This window comes from Cryptomeria japonica, chromosome 9 (genome assembly GCF_030272615.1).
Source record: "Cryptomeria japonica chromosome 9, Sugi_1.0, whole genome shotgun sequence".
Classification (NCBI taxonomy): Eukaryota; Viridiplantae; Streptophyta; class Pinopsida; order Cupressales; family Cupressaceae; genus Cryptomeria; species Cryptomeria japonica.
Window position 1 is genome coordinate 44,551,327 of NC_081413.1, and position 14,325 is coordinate 44,565,651.

The window sequence follows — 14,325 nt, forward strand, 5'->3', positions numbered from 1 at the left end:
GCTGATTCTGATCCACAAACCTTCGAAAATCCCTTTGAACTGCATTGGGTCTCTGGATGCCTCCTAGTTTCTCTTGATCGTTCAAAATGGCATTGAAGTTTCCTACTATGATGCTCCTTTCATTGCTACTACCTTCCAACTTGCTAGTAATTAGATTCCAAAGCTCCCTTTTTTCAGAGGTTGCCATAGGCCCATACACATTGATAATGAAAAAACTTTCATTGTTGCTCAAAAGAGTTATCTTAGTATGTTGCCAGCAAAGTTCCCAGACTCGGACTTGGCTCCGACTCGGCAAGGCTGACTCGGCTCGTGACTCGGCTCGTGACTCGGCTCGTGACTCAGTAATGACTCGGCAAAATAAGAAAACCCTTGAATTTAGAGATTTTTAACAATTTAAAACTTGTTTCATACATGCATTATTGAATTAGCTTAACGACACTATAACATCATCAAAGAGATGCCTGATGTTCTTTTAATATGAGAAGCATATCAGTGGCTACCTATTTTACCACTATGCAGCATGTTCCAGGGCTGAACCAGAAAGAAAATCAACAATTTCCTATGCTATCCTTAGAAACTTCGCGTCTTTGTGAGTTTAGAAGAATAAATGCAAGTGGAGATCCTATCTTACATAATGAAACTAGCTTATGACCATCATAAAAGGACAATTTATGCCTCGCCATATATAATTTGCAAAATATGATTTCATTCCCTTTCGCTTTTAATCATCTACATTCCATCCTATTTGATTTCTTCATTTGCAACACTAAGCATTTGCACTTAGATCCTAGAAAAACAGGTAAGTAACTAACTTTACATGTCTGAAGACTAACCTATTTAAGTGACGCCGGCTGGGTCATGACCCTCGGACTTGGCGAGTCAGGGAGTGATTCGCTGACTCGGCAAGTCTGGCGAGTCACGCAACCTGACCCGTCCGAGCCCGGGTTAGGGTCACCGTGACCAGGCAGGGGTCACTCGGCTTGCTGAGTCGCGTGACTCACCGTGAGTCACGAAACTCTGGTTGCCAGTTCCTGCCCTCGCCCACTACTACTCCTCTTACTGTTAACGGATTCCAGATGATGCCAATGCCTCCCGACGCCCCCTCAGCTTCTACAAATTGTCCAGACCACTACCTCCACATCCTCATCTTTCTATCAATTTCAGCCCTTCTCCACTTCGTTTCTTGTAATAACCATATGTCTCCTTTTGCCTCATCTATTTGACGCTTGATCAAGCGCCATTTGTTAGGGGTATTTAAGCTCCTGACATTCCAGATTGTGATCCTCATTGCCCCTGGGGAAGGGGAGCACCCTTCCCTGTCAAAAGTTTGGTTTGCCCTGCAGCCTTTGCTGCTATTTCCAACATTGTTTTATTTGATTTGCGCCCTCTCCTACCTTTAGGTTTGATGTTGAGTTTAGGGATTTTGGAGCCAGTAACTGTCATGTCCCCTCTCTGATCATTATATATATAAAGCCTAATTGAAATAATTATTTTTAATTATTATAACAATTATTTGAAATTCATTAATTATTATTAAATATGAATAAATGAGTTTTAATTTGAAGTTGAAACTTATAAGCATCCACCATTTATTCACATAGTAACTGCTAACCTAAACTGAGTCTCAAATTGTCAAGCGTAATATACATCGGGGACATTACAGAATCATCATCCATAGCTATGTTGCAGAGATGATTGAACTCAGTATTGCTAAGGAATGTCACCCTTGACCAGCTATAATAATATTTTTAATATAATTGATAGACAGCGACCAATTCTCATGTGGTCAGCAAGTAAGGAATGATATTATTATCATTAACAGCGATATTGATACGAAAGACATTAATAGTGATTCGAACATTACTAGGAGTGATTAAGATTAGCATTGAATATTGTTAATTAGTCATAAAGACTATCGATTTAAGGAAAGAGTTATTGTTTATGCAGAATTAAGGGAATATTGATAAGATCAACAAAGACAATCTCTTCCAATGGCCGCCACGCACTTACAATGTCGACTACCCTCAGATGTTTACAACTCCATATCCTTTAACTATATTATCTAATCGATAATTAGAAAGGACATAATAATATCGATCAATATTATGGTTAGCGATCTGTTTAAGAAGACAACGATTAGTAGAAAGGATAATCGATAACATAATGAAAGGATATGGCTGTTCCAAATTAAGAGATGCACCTGATCAGCATTACACGATATTTAATGGAGGTTTCAAACTCATATGCTGGGGGGAGAGAAAAAGGTTATTAAGTTACGGGCAGTTTCAGCCTTGTTATTGGTGGTATGCACGATGATGTGCTTAATATGTATGCTTATATATAGGAAGTCCGATAATGTTCTTGTGCAGAATTTAATAATAATAATAATAGTAATAATAATAATAATAATAAAAATAAAATAGTAATAATAATGATGATCTTTTATAAGAACTGCATATGTTGTAAAATATATAATGATAATATCTGAAAATAAATAATGTATATAGATAAAATATATGTATATTAATAATAAGTATTAGAATATAAATCAGATAGAATGTTTAAGTTAATATCAGAAAGAAGCCTATGTTTCTTTGTTATCATTGATTGGATTCTTGTTAAAAATAGTTTGTCTCCTAATCAATTTGGTTTAAGTCATAAGTACGTTGAGATAGATTAATTATGGTTAAAAAAAGCCTAAACTAAGTAGGGGACATTACAATAACCTCAAACCCCTTTGTGCTGCAGTCTCCTAACTCTTCAAGCTCAATTTCATCATCTTCTTCCCACTCAGATTCAGTTTCCTCTTCCCCAATAGCTTCCAACTGGGGTTCCAAGTTTTCTATAACTGTATCCCCTTAATGTTCTACAGAGGTGTGATCATCTTTGCGGATCGCCGAAGGGGATGATTTTGACTGTGTGCAGGCTGCCCTCTGCATCCCCTGCACTGATTGTTTTGATCCTCCAGTGGAGGCTACTTCTCCCGGTTCCCCCATAGTGATTGGACCTAGACCATCTCCGTGTGACACTTGCAGAATCCTCATGTGCATTTCTATCTCAGATTGTAAAGTTTTAACTTCCATTAGCAATGCTTGTAGGCCTACTGCACTGCCTTCCAATTTTGTTTCTGGATAATCCTGTTCTAGGCCACTCTGGTCTGGCAGCTTCAGGTGTGGCTTAGAGATGGGGTTAGAAATAGTGACGGGGGCTCCCATAATTTCATCAATCAACAGCTCCCTCTGTGACCCTATAAAGTCCTTATCTTTATCCATCCACCCTAGCATTCCTGGATCAATGAGAGGATCCTTGGTTTGACCCTTTGCACTAGAATTGACAGTGCTTCCCATATTGGTCAATTCCTTGCTTTGGGTGCATGCATATGCTTTAGATATTTTTGCAGTAAGTTCAAACTCCACACCTACATGTTCTCTAGAAAAACATTTGGGGCATATAAACATTTGATCCTCTCTATTGACTCTCTATGTCCACACCTCCCTAGCACCCAAAAGCCCGACTTTACCTGGCATAGCTGAGATCTGGTTGACATTGACGCATAATCTGACAAAGCTTCCCCAAATCCTATCTTCCAGGATCTCATCTACGAGATAAAGGTTCCAAGGCTTTTGCTAATTTCTTTCAGTATCTCTGTGTTCCAATAATCTGATGTAATGTTGTAGAGCCTTGCCCAAACCGAACTGTCAAGAAGGGTATGAGTCCTAAGGTTAAAGTTGGGCTGCCATTCGATCAAATGGGACTCCAATACCATCCAACATGTATGGACCACTGTTTAGGGTTTTCCATTTATCATTTTTGTTCGGAAATTCAACCAAGAAGTAATCGTTTGGGAGCAACTTGATCCTAATCCCATCACCCCATTGATTTCTACACCAATTTGCAAAATTCCCTCTACCCCAATGACCCCCACCCCATTTTACAAAGAATCCTTTATTTCGAAGACTATCCCTAATCTCCTTGATTTTATCATCTTCCAAATGGATTGTAGCGAGGGATTTTTCACTTACCTGTTCTTGTGGTTCAGCAGGTTTTCGGGAGCTTTCGCCATTTTCTTTGAAATTCACTTTCCTTTTCCATACTGCACTGGATTGGGGGGTGAACATTGGATTTCTGGATCTCCAATTATCGTCCTGATTAGCTTTAGGTATATCTGTTTGCGTGAACCACCCACTCCTGCGTTTCTTGAAGCCATGCCTTTGGAGATGCTCTGCAACACTTGTCGTGGGAGGGAGCCCCTTCCTCTTGAAATCATGCTGAATATTCGCCCTTTGCTTGGTCCATGGAGGCCCTAATCTCTTATTCGACCGCTGCTTACGTATTGAATTTTGACCTCTGCCCATCAGTAGTTCCGCGTGATGTTGATTTTGATAATAGGGATAGCACTTGTTGATCCATCTACCCCCCTCAAAAATCCATTGGGCTACATGCGTTTCTTGATGCTTCTGGTGCGGATCAACTTGAATTCCATCTTTGGGTGATGCTGAAAGTTGAAGTCTTTCCGAGTTTGAGGCCCTCCATTTCTCCTTTGCCACCTGATCTCGAATGGCCTCCATAGGAATTGCCTCCTCAGCCTCCCGAGCCCAAATGCTAGGTCCTGTGCACTCTGCTCCGCGCTCGTTGCCATGCTCCCCGCTACTTCCGTCCTTCTGTGCCTGCCACCGATTCAAATCTTTGGCAATTCGCGCCATCTTCACAATATGACTTTAAAAAAATATTTTTGAATCTCGCATTTGAATGTTTTTACTTATTATGTATGTTGTGAAATTATCTCCCGAATACAAAAATCTAGATATTCAATTAATAAATAAATGAAGGGAACAAATCAACAAATTGTCCTCTTGATATTTCAATTTTAATTTAGTAGTGGATTTGTTGGCTTGGATACTGATTTAAACTTGTTAATTATCTATGTCATGTAGGTGGGTCCAATCAACTTGAGTATGCCAAAGGCATAAACACTTTGGAGCAGTTATTAGAAGCAAAGGTGAATATTTTCATTATGAGGTTACTGAAAATTTTTGCAGAACTTTGTAGGAATTTTATTACTTATATAACTCTGTTTGAGTTTTATAGATTTATCATTTATGTTGTGACCTTGTTTACCACAGGTAGATCATTTTGTTCATTATGATATCTGTGATAAGGGTCGATGCAGGTATATACCGTTGGGGACAGGTCAGAAATTGAATCGTTTGTGCCTTCTCCGGAAATGATGGTCTGTTATTATGATAATAAAAGTCATATGGATGGTGGGCCCATTACATCTTGCAGGGACAAACTTGATAAATACAGAACTCAGGTGCTCAAATGCTTATTGAAACTTGATAACTATTTGTTTTTATTTGCTTCATTATTTCTTTCTTATATTGGTTTTGGTGCATGTTATGATGATGACAGATTCTAATGTCATTTGATCTGTGAAAACAGCATATTTCTCAGGTTTTTAGTTGTTGCACGGGGGAAAATGTGGAGATAAACAAACATGATTTTAATGGAACTGGAAAGAAAACTAGAAGCATCAGCAAGTCATATCTTGAAGTGATGTACTGTTTGAGTGAAATTGGCCTCTGGGGTGCAAAACAAGTGCGTCATTTCTACTTTTACATGCTATCTTCAGCTTTGTATTACCCAAATTATATTTTCATGTAGCATTCACGAGTAAGTATTGCTGTTGCTTTATTGTGGCATGTTTGGAACCATTCTCAGCTTCTTGTAAGGTGACATTTTTCTAATAGAATTTGTTCATGCATATGCTTGGTCACAGAAATTAGGTTGTGTTCTTTAAGACTTTGAGGAATGTGATTTGCTTTGTTTATTTTTTATTTTTCAACCCATGTTTGGATACTTAGCACTGGAAAAGTGCCTACTTCTGCATGTTAACTAATTATGGCTGGAGTTTGTTCTCTTTTCAAAGGATGTAATTTATGCCGAGAGGCGTATTACACTTACTTGGATATTAAAAACGTTCGTAAATAAAAACTAAAGGCATTTAATTTGACGTGCTTGTGAGTGTCAAATGAAATTAAATAAATAGCTAAAATTAAGTGTAGTCACTCGCCATTTAAACTTGATTGTGGTATTAAATTAAACATAACATAACAAAATTTAAGCTAATTAAAATTTAAGTATTGTTTAAGAATTAAAAAATGTTTGTAAATAAAAAGTAAAGACATTTAATTTGATGTGGAGTGTCAAATGAAACAAGTGCAATGCAGTGGCCAGTACTTGCCTTTATAGTATTGTAATAAAAATATTTGTTGTAATTCCTAATTATTATAATTTTGAATTATTGTTATTTTAAATTATATTACTGTAATTATATTTTTGTAATATTAACGATAACTCTCACTTCATTAAAATAATATAAACATTATAGTGAAAATATACATTTTTCTTAAGAATAAATTCCTAATTTAATTATGATTATGATTATAATAATAAGATTAGTCTTAAACTATGACAAAACCAAAATGGAGAGAAGGGAGAGGGAAAGGCTTTCGAACCAGGGGAAGGCCAACCAGGATGACAATAGAGAGAAGGGAATGGAAAGCAAGGAGGATAAAACATGGGAAGTAGAGCTGTTAGACTTTGTGGACAAAGATATTGCCGCAACAATTTGGCTGTTATAACCAGAGTAATGGGTGTTAAAAAAAACCATGGAAGAAATCCGTAAATGGGTCTATCAGAATTGGAACAAGGCTAAAGAAATAAACTTTATGCCAAAACAATTTTTCATGGTGGAATTTGAAGTCGAAGAGCTCGAGAAATTCAATCCTAAATAAAGATATATGTCCAGAGATGGACCTTGAATTTTGACCCTTGTGCCCAAACCACAGAGGAAAGACCAATATGGTTGCGGTTATATGACCTTCCCTTCGAATTTTGGAGTGAAGATTGTTTGAATAAGATTGGCAATAAAATGGGTATAATGCTAGAAACGGACATGGGGGATGATACCTAAATTCACTTTGCCTGAATAAAAATTTTAAGCATTCAACCAATCCCAAAAGAAATGAAATTCTGGATGCCTGCGAGAGGATGGATTCAAAAGATTGAAAAACAAAGATTTTTTCTGCATTAGATGCAGAAGAAAAAACCACAATGTAGACCAGTGCAGAGTAATGGTCGACAAATTTTGGAGACAGAGGAGACGAAACGATACACCGGTTGATACTCAAACTGAAACTGTTCCAAAGATAGTTGAGAACGAGGATGATGAGAAAAATAAAGCAATCATAGTTGTTAATGACCAAGATAAAGTAGGATGTTCCTCTATACAGAACGATCAAGGTATAACAGAACCAGAGCCATTGCTATATCTAGACATTGTTCTAAGCGAGGATGATATACAATTGCTCGACTGGAGAGAAGAAGAAGAAGAATTGGATATCGCAGAGCCTAGAACAATTAGCTAGACGATTGCAATTCCTTCCAAGGAGACCCTTGCCAAACTTAGAGTGGGTAGGAAAACCAATAGCAAGAAGAGAGCGGAGGATGGCCTACTCTCGGATTAGTCATCCATCAAAACCTACCTGTTGAGATACAAGGGAGGCAAGCCCTCCCTTGGGGGGCAATGAAGGTCCTAACATGGAATGTTAAGGGCCTAAACACCCCTAACAGATGGCGTTTGGTTAAACGCCAAATTGAAAGTAATTTAGTAGACATAATCATCTTGTAGGAGACAAAATTATCCAAAGAAAATGGAGAAGCCTTCATTAAATTTTGCTTTGGATGGGAAGGTTTCTCACAGGAGGCTACAGGCGCTTGAAGAGGTTTATGTGTTCTTTGGAAACCCAATAAATTAACTTTATCAATTATTTCTTCAAACCAGAATTGGATTAAATGTGAAATTAAAAGCCTCCTTTTTGATTTGAATTACATCCTTTATAACATTTATGGCCCCTCCAAAACTCCAGAGAAGAAAGAACTGTGGAAAATTCTGAGTCTAGAAGTACAAAATAGGCAGTGCAAGGCCATAGTGGGAGGGGATTTCAATGCCATTTTGCACCCCAACGAGAAGGTAGGAGGCTTCCTGCTACACCAGGAAAACATAGTAGATCACAAACTGAAGCAACAACCAGAAGTGCTCTTCCGATCAGTAACACTCCCTGCCCAATCAGAATCAGAATATCCTTCAAGAATCAGGTCCATACTGGAAGAGTATTTCAAGCCATATCCAACTGTGCCACACAAGTATCTCAAGATATGCTTGACTGCAACTAGATGTATCTGTCTAGGTTCACTCATGAACTGACTAAGTGCACTCACTGCATAACAAATATCCGGTCTAGTGTTAACTAGACATCAGGGACCCAATTAATTGCCTGTACATAGTAGGGTCCACAAGATCTGAACTAGCTGCAACTTCCATTATTTTCTTCAAGTTAGTTTCCATGGGTGTGAACATGGATTTACAATCAGTCATTCCAAATCTTTTCAAGATGTCGATGGTGTATTTACCTTGACTTAGGATAATTCTATTGGGCCTCTGCCACACCTCCAACCCCAAAAAGAAGTGCATAAGTCCTAAGTCCTTCATCTCAAATTCTGAAGTCAACTCCTTACATCTATTAATGAGATGATCTTCTCCGGTAATAAATAGATCATCAACATAAAGTACCAAGATCAACATATCACCATTGAATACTTTGAAGTAAAGATTTGGATCAGCATCATTTTTGCAGAAACCCAAACCCACTAAGTATCTATCAATTCTTTCATACCAAGCCTGAGGACCCTGTTTAAGACCATATAGGGCTTTCTTCAATTTACACACATGAGACTCTTTCCCATGAATCACGAACCCCTCAGGTTGCTCGATGTAGACTTCTTCTTCAATCACGCCATTGAGAAAAGCAGTCTTCACATCCATCTGATGCAACTTCCATCCTTTAGCAACTGCAATAGCAATGATGGGTCTAATGGAAGTATAGCGAGCAACAGGAGCAAATGTTTCTTCGTAGTCTATTCCTTCTTGTTGGGAGAAACCACGAGCCACAAATCTAGCTTTGTACTTTTCAATGCTGCCATCAGTTGCATGTTTTATCTTGAACAACCACTTGGAAGATACAACAGACTTCCCTTCTGGTCTAGGCACAATATCCCACACATTGTTCTTGAGAATGGATTGATACTCTTCGTCCATTGCATCTTTCCAAACTTGTTGATTTGAGGCTGCTTCTACTCTAGAAGGTTCAGATTCAATAAGATTACACATTAATGCAACATAACCAAAGAATCTTTGTGGTCTTTTGCTTTCTCTAAATGTGCCTCTAGGAGCAGCAAATTGTTCTGCTTCCTGCATAGTGTTTCGTGCCCAAAGAGGTCTCTTTCGAGATACAACAATATCTCTAGGCCCATCAGTGGGATCCAAGGGTTCAATTAGATCATTACTTATATCAAGTTCTGTAGACTCCCTCTGAACCTCAGGAGTATGATCAACATCCATATCTTGAGGAGTCTCATCATCTATTTCCATGCATGAGCCTTTTGACTTCCTGAATGCAACATCTTCCTCAAATGTGACGTCCCTGCTAACCTCTATTTGCTTCTATCTAGGAATGTAAATACGGTAGGCTTTGGAGGTTTCGCTGTGGCCTACAAATATTCCTCTTTTGCTAGAGGGCTCCAACTTGGTTCTCTTATCCTTAGGAATATGCACATATACAGGACAACCAAATATTCTCAGGTGGCTGATATCAGGCTTGATACCCGAGAAGGCTTCTTCAGGAGTCATATTTTGTAATATCCGATGGGGACATCTATTTTGAATATACACTGCTGTTCTAGAGGCTTCTGCCCATAGAACAATCTGAAGGTCTTGATCATGAATCATAGCTTTTGTAGCTTCAATAATAGATATGTTCTTCCTTTCAACAACTCGATTTTGTTGAGGGTTGTAAGGAACACATAACTCCCTCTCGATCCTTGCCTCAATACAGAAATCACGAAAGCTACCCCGAGGTGTATTCACCTCCATTATCAGACCTTAAAATTTTAATTTTCTTTCCAGAGATATTTTCTACAAGAGCTTTAAACTCTTTAAACCTACCTAGGACTTCATCAGACTCTTTAGACCTTAAGAAATAAATCCAAGTCTTCCTAGAGTAGTCATCTATAAAATTTACATAATACAAACATCCACTTAGGGATGGAATTGACATTGGACCACATAAATCTGAATGTACCAGATCTAGTATTTCTTTAGACCTACTTTCACTGCTATGGAAAGGATTTTTAATATTTTTACCCATAGCACAACCTTTACAAGTACCATCATTTACATGAATGAGTTTAGGAATACCTTTTACCATCTTCTCCAAAGATGGAAGAGCCTTGAAGTGAAGATGTCCAAGTCTTCTGTGCTAGAGTTCGCTGGAACTTGCAAAATCATGAATAAGTGCTTGAACTGGGAGAGTGGAGAGTTTGTATAAACTCTCATGTTGATTTCCGATCACACGAGCAGTCTTGATGCTGGAGTTCTTAGGCCAAGCAAAAACTCTTCCTTCAAAAAATGCAATTTGATATCCCTTATCCTCCAAGGCTGAAATGGATACTAGGTTCCTCTTGACCCCTGGTACGAACAATACATCACTTAGGTGTAGAGAAACTCTTGATTGAAGTTTTAGAGATGTAGCACTAACTCCTCTTACAGCATAGCGTGCATCATCCCCAATGATGACTTGGAGATGTGATTCTTTCTCTACTAAATCAGAAAGGTGCTCCCGATGACCGGTGATATGTCGAGAGGCTCCACTATCAATTAACCATGTATCACTTTCCGTAGGAACATTGCTTGATAATGCTGATATGAAAAGAAAACCATTGGAGTTATCTTCAACCTCCTTCTGAGATGAGACTTCATTGATGTTTGCTACTTGATGATTAGGTCTTGTTAAACAATCCTTTGCAAAGTGACCAAACTTGTCACATCTAAAACACTGGATGCGAGAGAGATCTTTCTTCCTCTTCCTAGAATCAGGTGCAAAATCTGGTTTGAAATCTCTATTCCTTTTGATGTTGCCCTTCTTCCAATACTTTCGTTTCTTGGTAGATTGAGTGGCAAGAACATGTGTATCTTCATTTTGAGAACTCTTGACGATTCCTCTGGTAGTCAATCTTGATTCTTCTTGAATACAATTTGCACGAAGTCGATCAAACTTAGGTAATTTTGACCTTCCACTTATGCTTTGAATAAATGGCTCCCATGAAGGAGGCAGACTATTCAAGGCTAGCATAACAAGGTCTTTATCTATCACTTGATCCCCAATTGTGCATAGTTGATCTCTCAATTCTGAAATTTTCATGAAGTAGGTGATGACTGAATCTCCTTTTGCCATCTTCATCTGGTGGAGTTGTTGTCTCAAGGCAAGAGCCCTACTTACGTTGTTAATCTTGTAATCTCATATAAACCCTCCAAGGTCTTGAACATATCTCTTGCAGTTGTCATCTTGGAGATGAGAGGCACCAAGTGATCCCTTACGGAGTCGATTAATATCTTCTTTGCCTTGATTGCATTCTTCTTGAATTGCAGTTTCTCCTCATGCTCTTTAGGTTCGGATAAATCCTTCTCCTCTATGAATTGAAGAAGATCATTTTCTTCAAGTGCAATAAGCACTCTGAACTTCCATGAGGTGAAGTTAGATGCACCTTCAAGCCTATCTTCGACTTTAAGACCGTTCACCATTTTTGAGACTTAGAGGTACTGCTCGACGAAGAGAGAGGAGAGAATACTTAGAAGTTGTAGAGAATCTGATCACGATCTTCTTTCACCGTGGCTCTGATACCATGTTAAATTTAATGATTAGATTAGGAGATTGCAAATAGAAGATAATTCAATTTAACACATAGATGCTATCAAGACCCTGTTGTTCTCCCTTTGTGGCTAGATGTATAAGGGGCCCCCCTATCTATATAGCCGCCCTCCCCTCTGAATTCCGTCCTTGACATCTCCGGGCAACTATATATAGTCCAACCCATACAATCAATCTATATAGAGGGAGGAGAGGTTTCGTCTCTGCTAACCCAAGTGGTTCCCATTGGCCCGACCGAGACCCCTGTACTGTATATATTGTTATTGCTCGGTCCCCATCTATATATAGGATAGGGGGATGAGTCAGTTTCACCGCCCCGTCGCTAGATTCATGTGAGTCGAGCTGGTCTAGATCGAGGGAAGCTCTTATAGATAGTAATCTCTTCAAATCAATATAATGGTAGCTACCACTAGGTAGCAATTTGTTGAAAAAATAATGTTAATCTTAAACTTAATTAATAATTATTTGTTTAAGATTATATATTATTTTAATTATATTTATGTAATATTAATTATAATTAATCTTTAATCAAATAATTATCAATAATTATAAAATTATATAATATAAACAAAAAATTGAAATAAGTATTTTTAATGGCTAAATGAAAAATATTTAAACTTATGATTCAATGTTATAAAATTATATTTTATATATTAAAATGATTAGAAAGAAAATTATGATTTTCAAAAAATATTAATAAAAAATAGAATGATTTCAAAAAAAAACTATACAAAGTTACAATTTTTTTTTTTGATCGGTAATTGGCAGATGCTTGAATAGCTTTTGATTGGAGCTATGAACCAGTGGGGACACAGTAGGGGGCCCCATCCCCATTACATATCTTTGAATTATTATTATTATTATTATTATGTTTGATTAGATTGACCCCAAGACCTTTCCCTTCCTATGGAAGGCCAAGAGTCACAACTTAGAATTCCACTTCAGATGTCCCTATTGGGAATTGAACTTGGGTCTCCATAGTGAGAACCTAGTGTTTTAACTAGTTAATCTCAACCCCTTGGACAATATACAAAGTTATAATTATAAAAGATAAATATTTGGGTTTATTTTTTTTAATAGAAATATTTTTTGTGTAATGCTTGTAATAAAATAGTTTAATTATTTATATAAATTTTTATTTTATTCAATTTAAATTTTGTGAATCAAATCTCTATACAATATTTAATCTATTTTATTATCTATTTTTTCAAAAATAAAAATAAAAATTATTAAAATTTTTTACATTGAAGGTGTATTATACTCACATATGGATGCAAAAACGTTTGTGAATAAAAACTAGAAACATTTGATTTGACTTGTTTGCGACACTTAAATGACTAAAAATAAAAAAAAATTATTACTTTTTTAAAAATTTATTTTCTCCTTCCTTGTATTCAATTAACTAATTTTTAATTATTTAATGCTAATCATATCTTCACTTCCACCTCTCAACTACCACTCTAAGTTTAATTGATCAATCAATTTGTCTATATCCATCATGCAATCAATCAACTTCGTAATTATCTCAATCTAATATTATTAATTATGGGAATTAAAAGTGTCCCTACATAAAGTCCGGTTTTTTTCTCAAGAATATGGATAAGAAGTTATATAAAATAAAAATATAACAATAATAATTTGGTAATATAAAAATAATAATATATAAAACATAATAATATAATCATATCCTAATAATAGTTTAATATTAATTACAATATCATAATGTAATAATAAATTAATATTAATTATGCAAAAAAATTCATTAATAAAAACTAGAAGCATTCAATTTGATGTTTTTGTAACACTTAAATGCATGAAAAACAAAAATAACAATTTATTTATTTTCTTCTCTCAACCACCATTAAGTTTGAGTTTAATTGATCAATCTATTGTGTCTATCTCCATCATGCAATCAGTTAACTTCGTAATTATCTCAATCCAATATTATAATAATAATATAATGATATGATAATATAATAATAATAATAATACTGTAGTCTTAATAGATTTTTTACTTTGATCAAGAGTTTAATAGAAATATAAAAATATAATCTTATAATATTATCTTAATAATAGCAATTTAATATTAACTACAATATCATCATATAATAATAATTTAATATTATTTACAATATAATAATATATACATTTTTAATTGGAATAATGAACAAATATGAATCTTTCAGCGTACTTTATCTATATTCCTCCAAAATATGTATGCTAGTAATTAGTATGCTCACATCAGATTGGTCATTTAGCATACTTTGCTTTAATTTGTGCTCTTGTATTTATAGGCTTTTCTTGTTACATTACTTTGCAATGCATGCTTAGATTTTCCTGATTATATCCTTTTCTTTTTAAGTGGATAAGGTTGGTACATTTGCTCTAACAAACATTTTGATGCTTGACTTTCATTTCCAATGTTTTTGAGAGCATAATTTGTAGTTTATGGTTGTTCTGTTACATATTTCTTTTGAATGCAATTTTGGTGTATAAT

General features: G+C 36.1%; 1 protein-coding gene across 2 annotated transcripts in view; it reads left to right on the plus strand.

Annotated features, from left to right (window-relative positions):
- The window catches only part of LOC131043928 (endoribonuclease Dicer homolog 4), a 290,003-nt gene that overhangs the window by 72,468 nt on the left and 203,210 nt on the right, over positions 1-14,325 (plus strand). The window contains exons 6-8 of one of the 2 annotated variants that reach the window (XM_057977166.2): positions 4,935-4,999; positions 5,171-5,314; positions 5,443-5,598. In XM_057977166.2, coding sequence (XP_057833149.2) covers positions 4,935-4,999; positions 5,171-5,314; positions 5,443-5,598 — 365 coding nt within the window. Of the gene's footprint in view, positions 1-4,934; positions 5,000-5,159; positions 5,315-5,442; positions 5,599-14,325 lie in introns of both variants that reach the window. The other variant, XM_057977167.2, reaches the window with a different exon arrangement.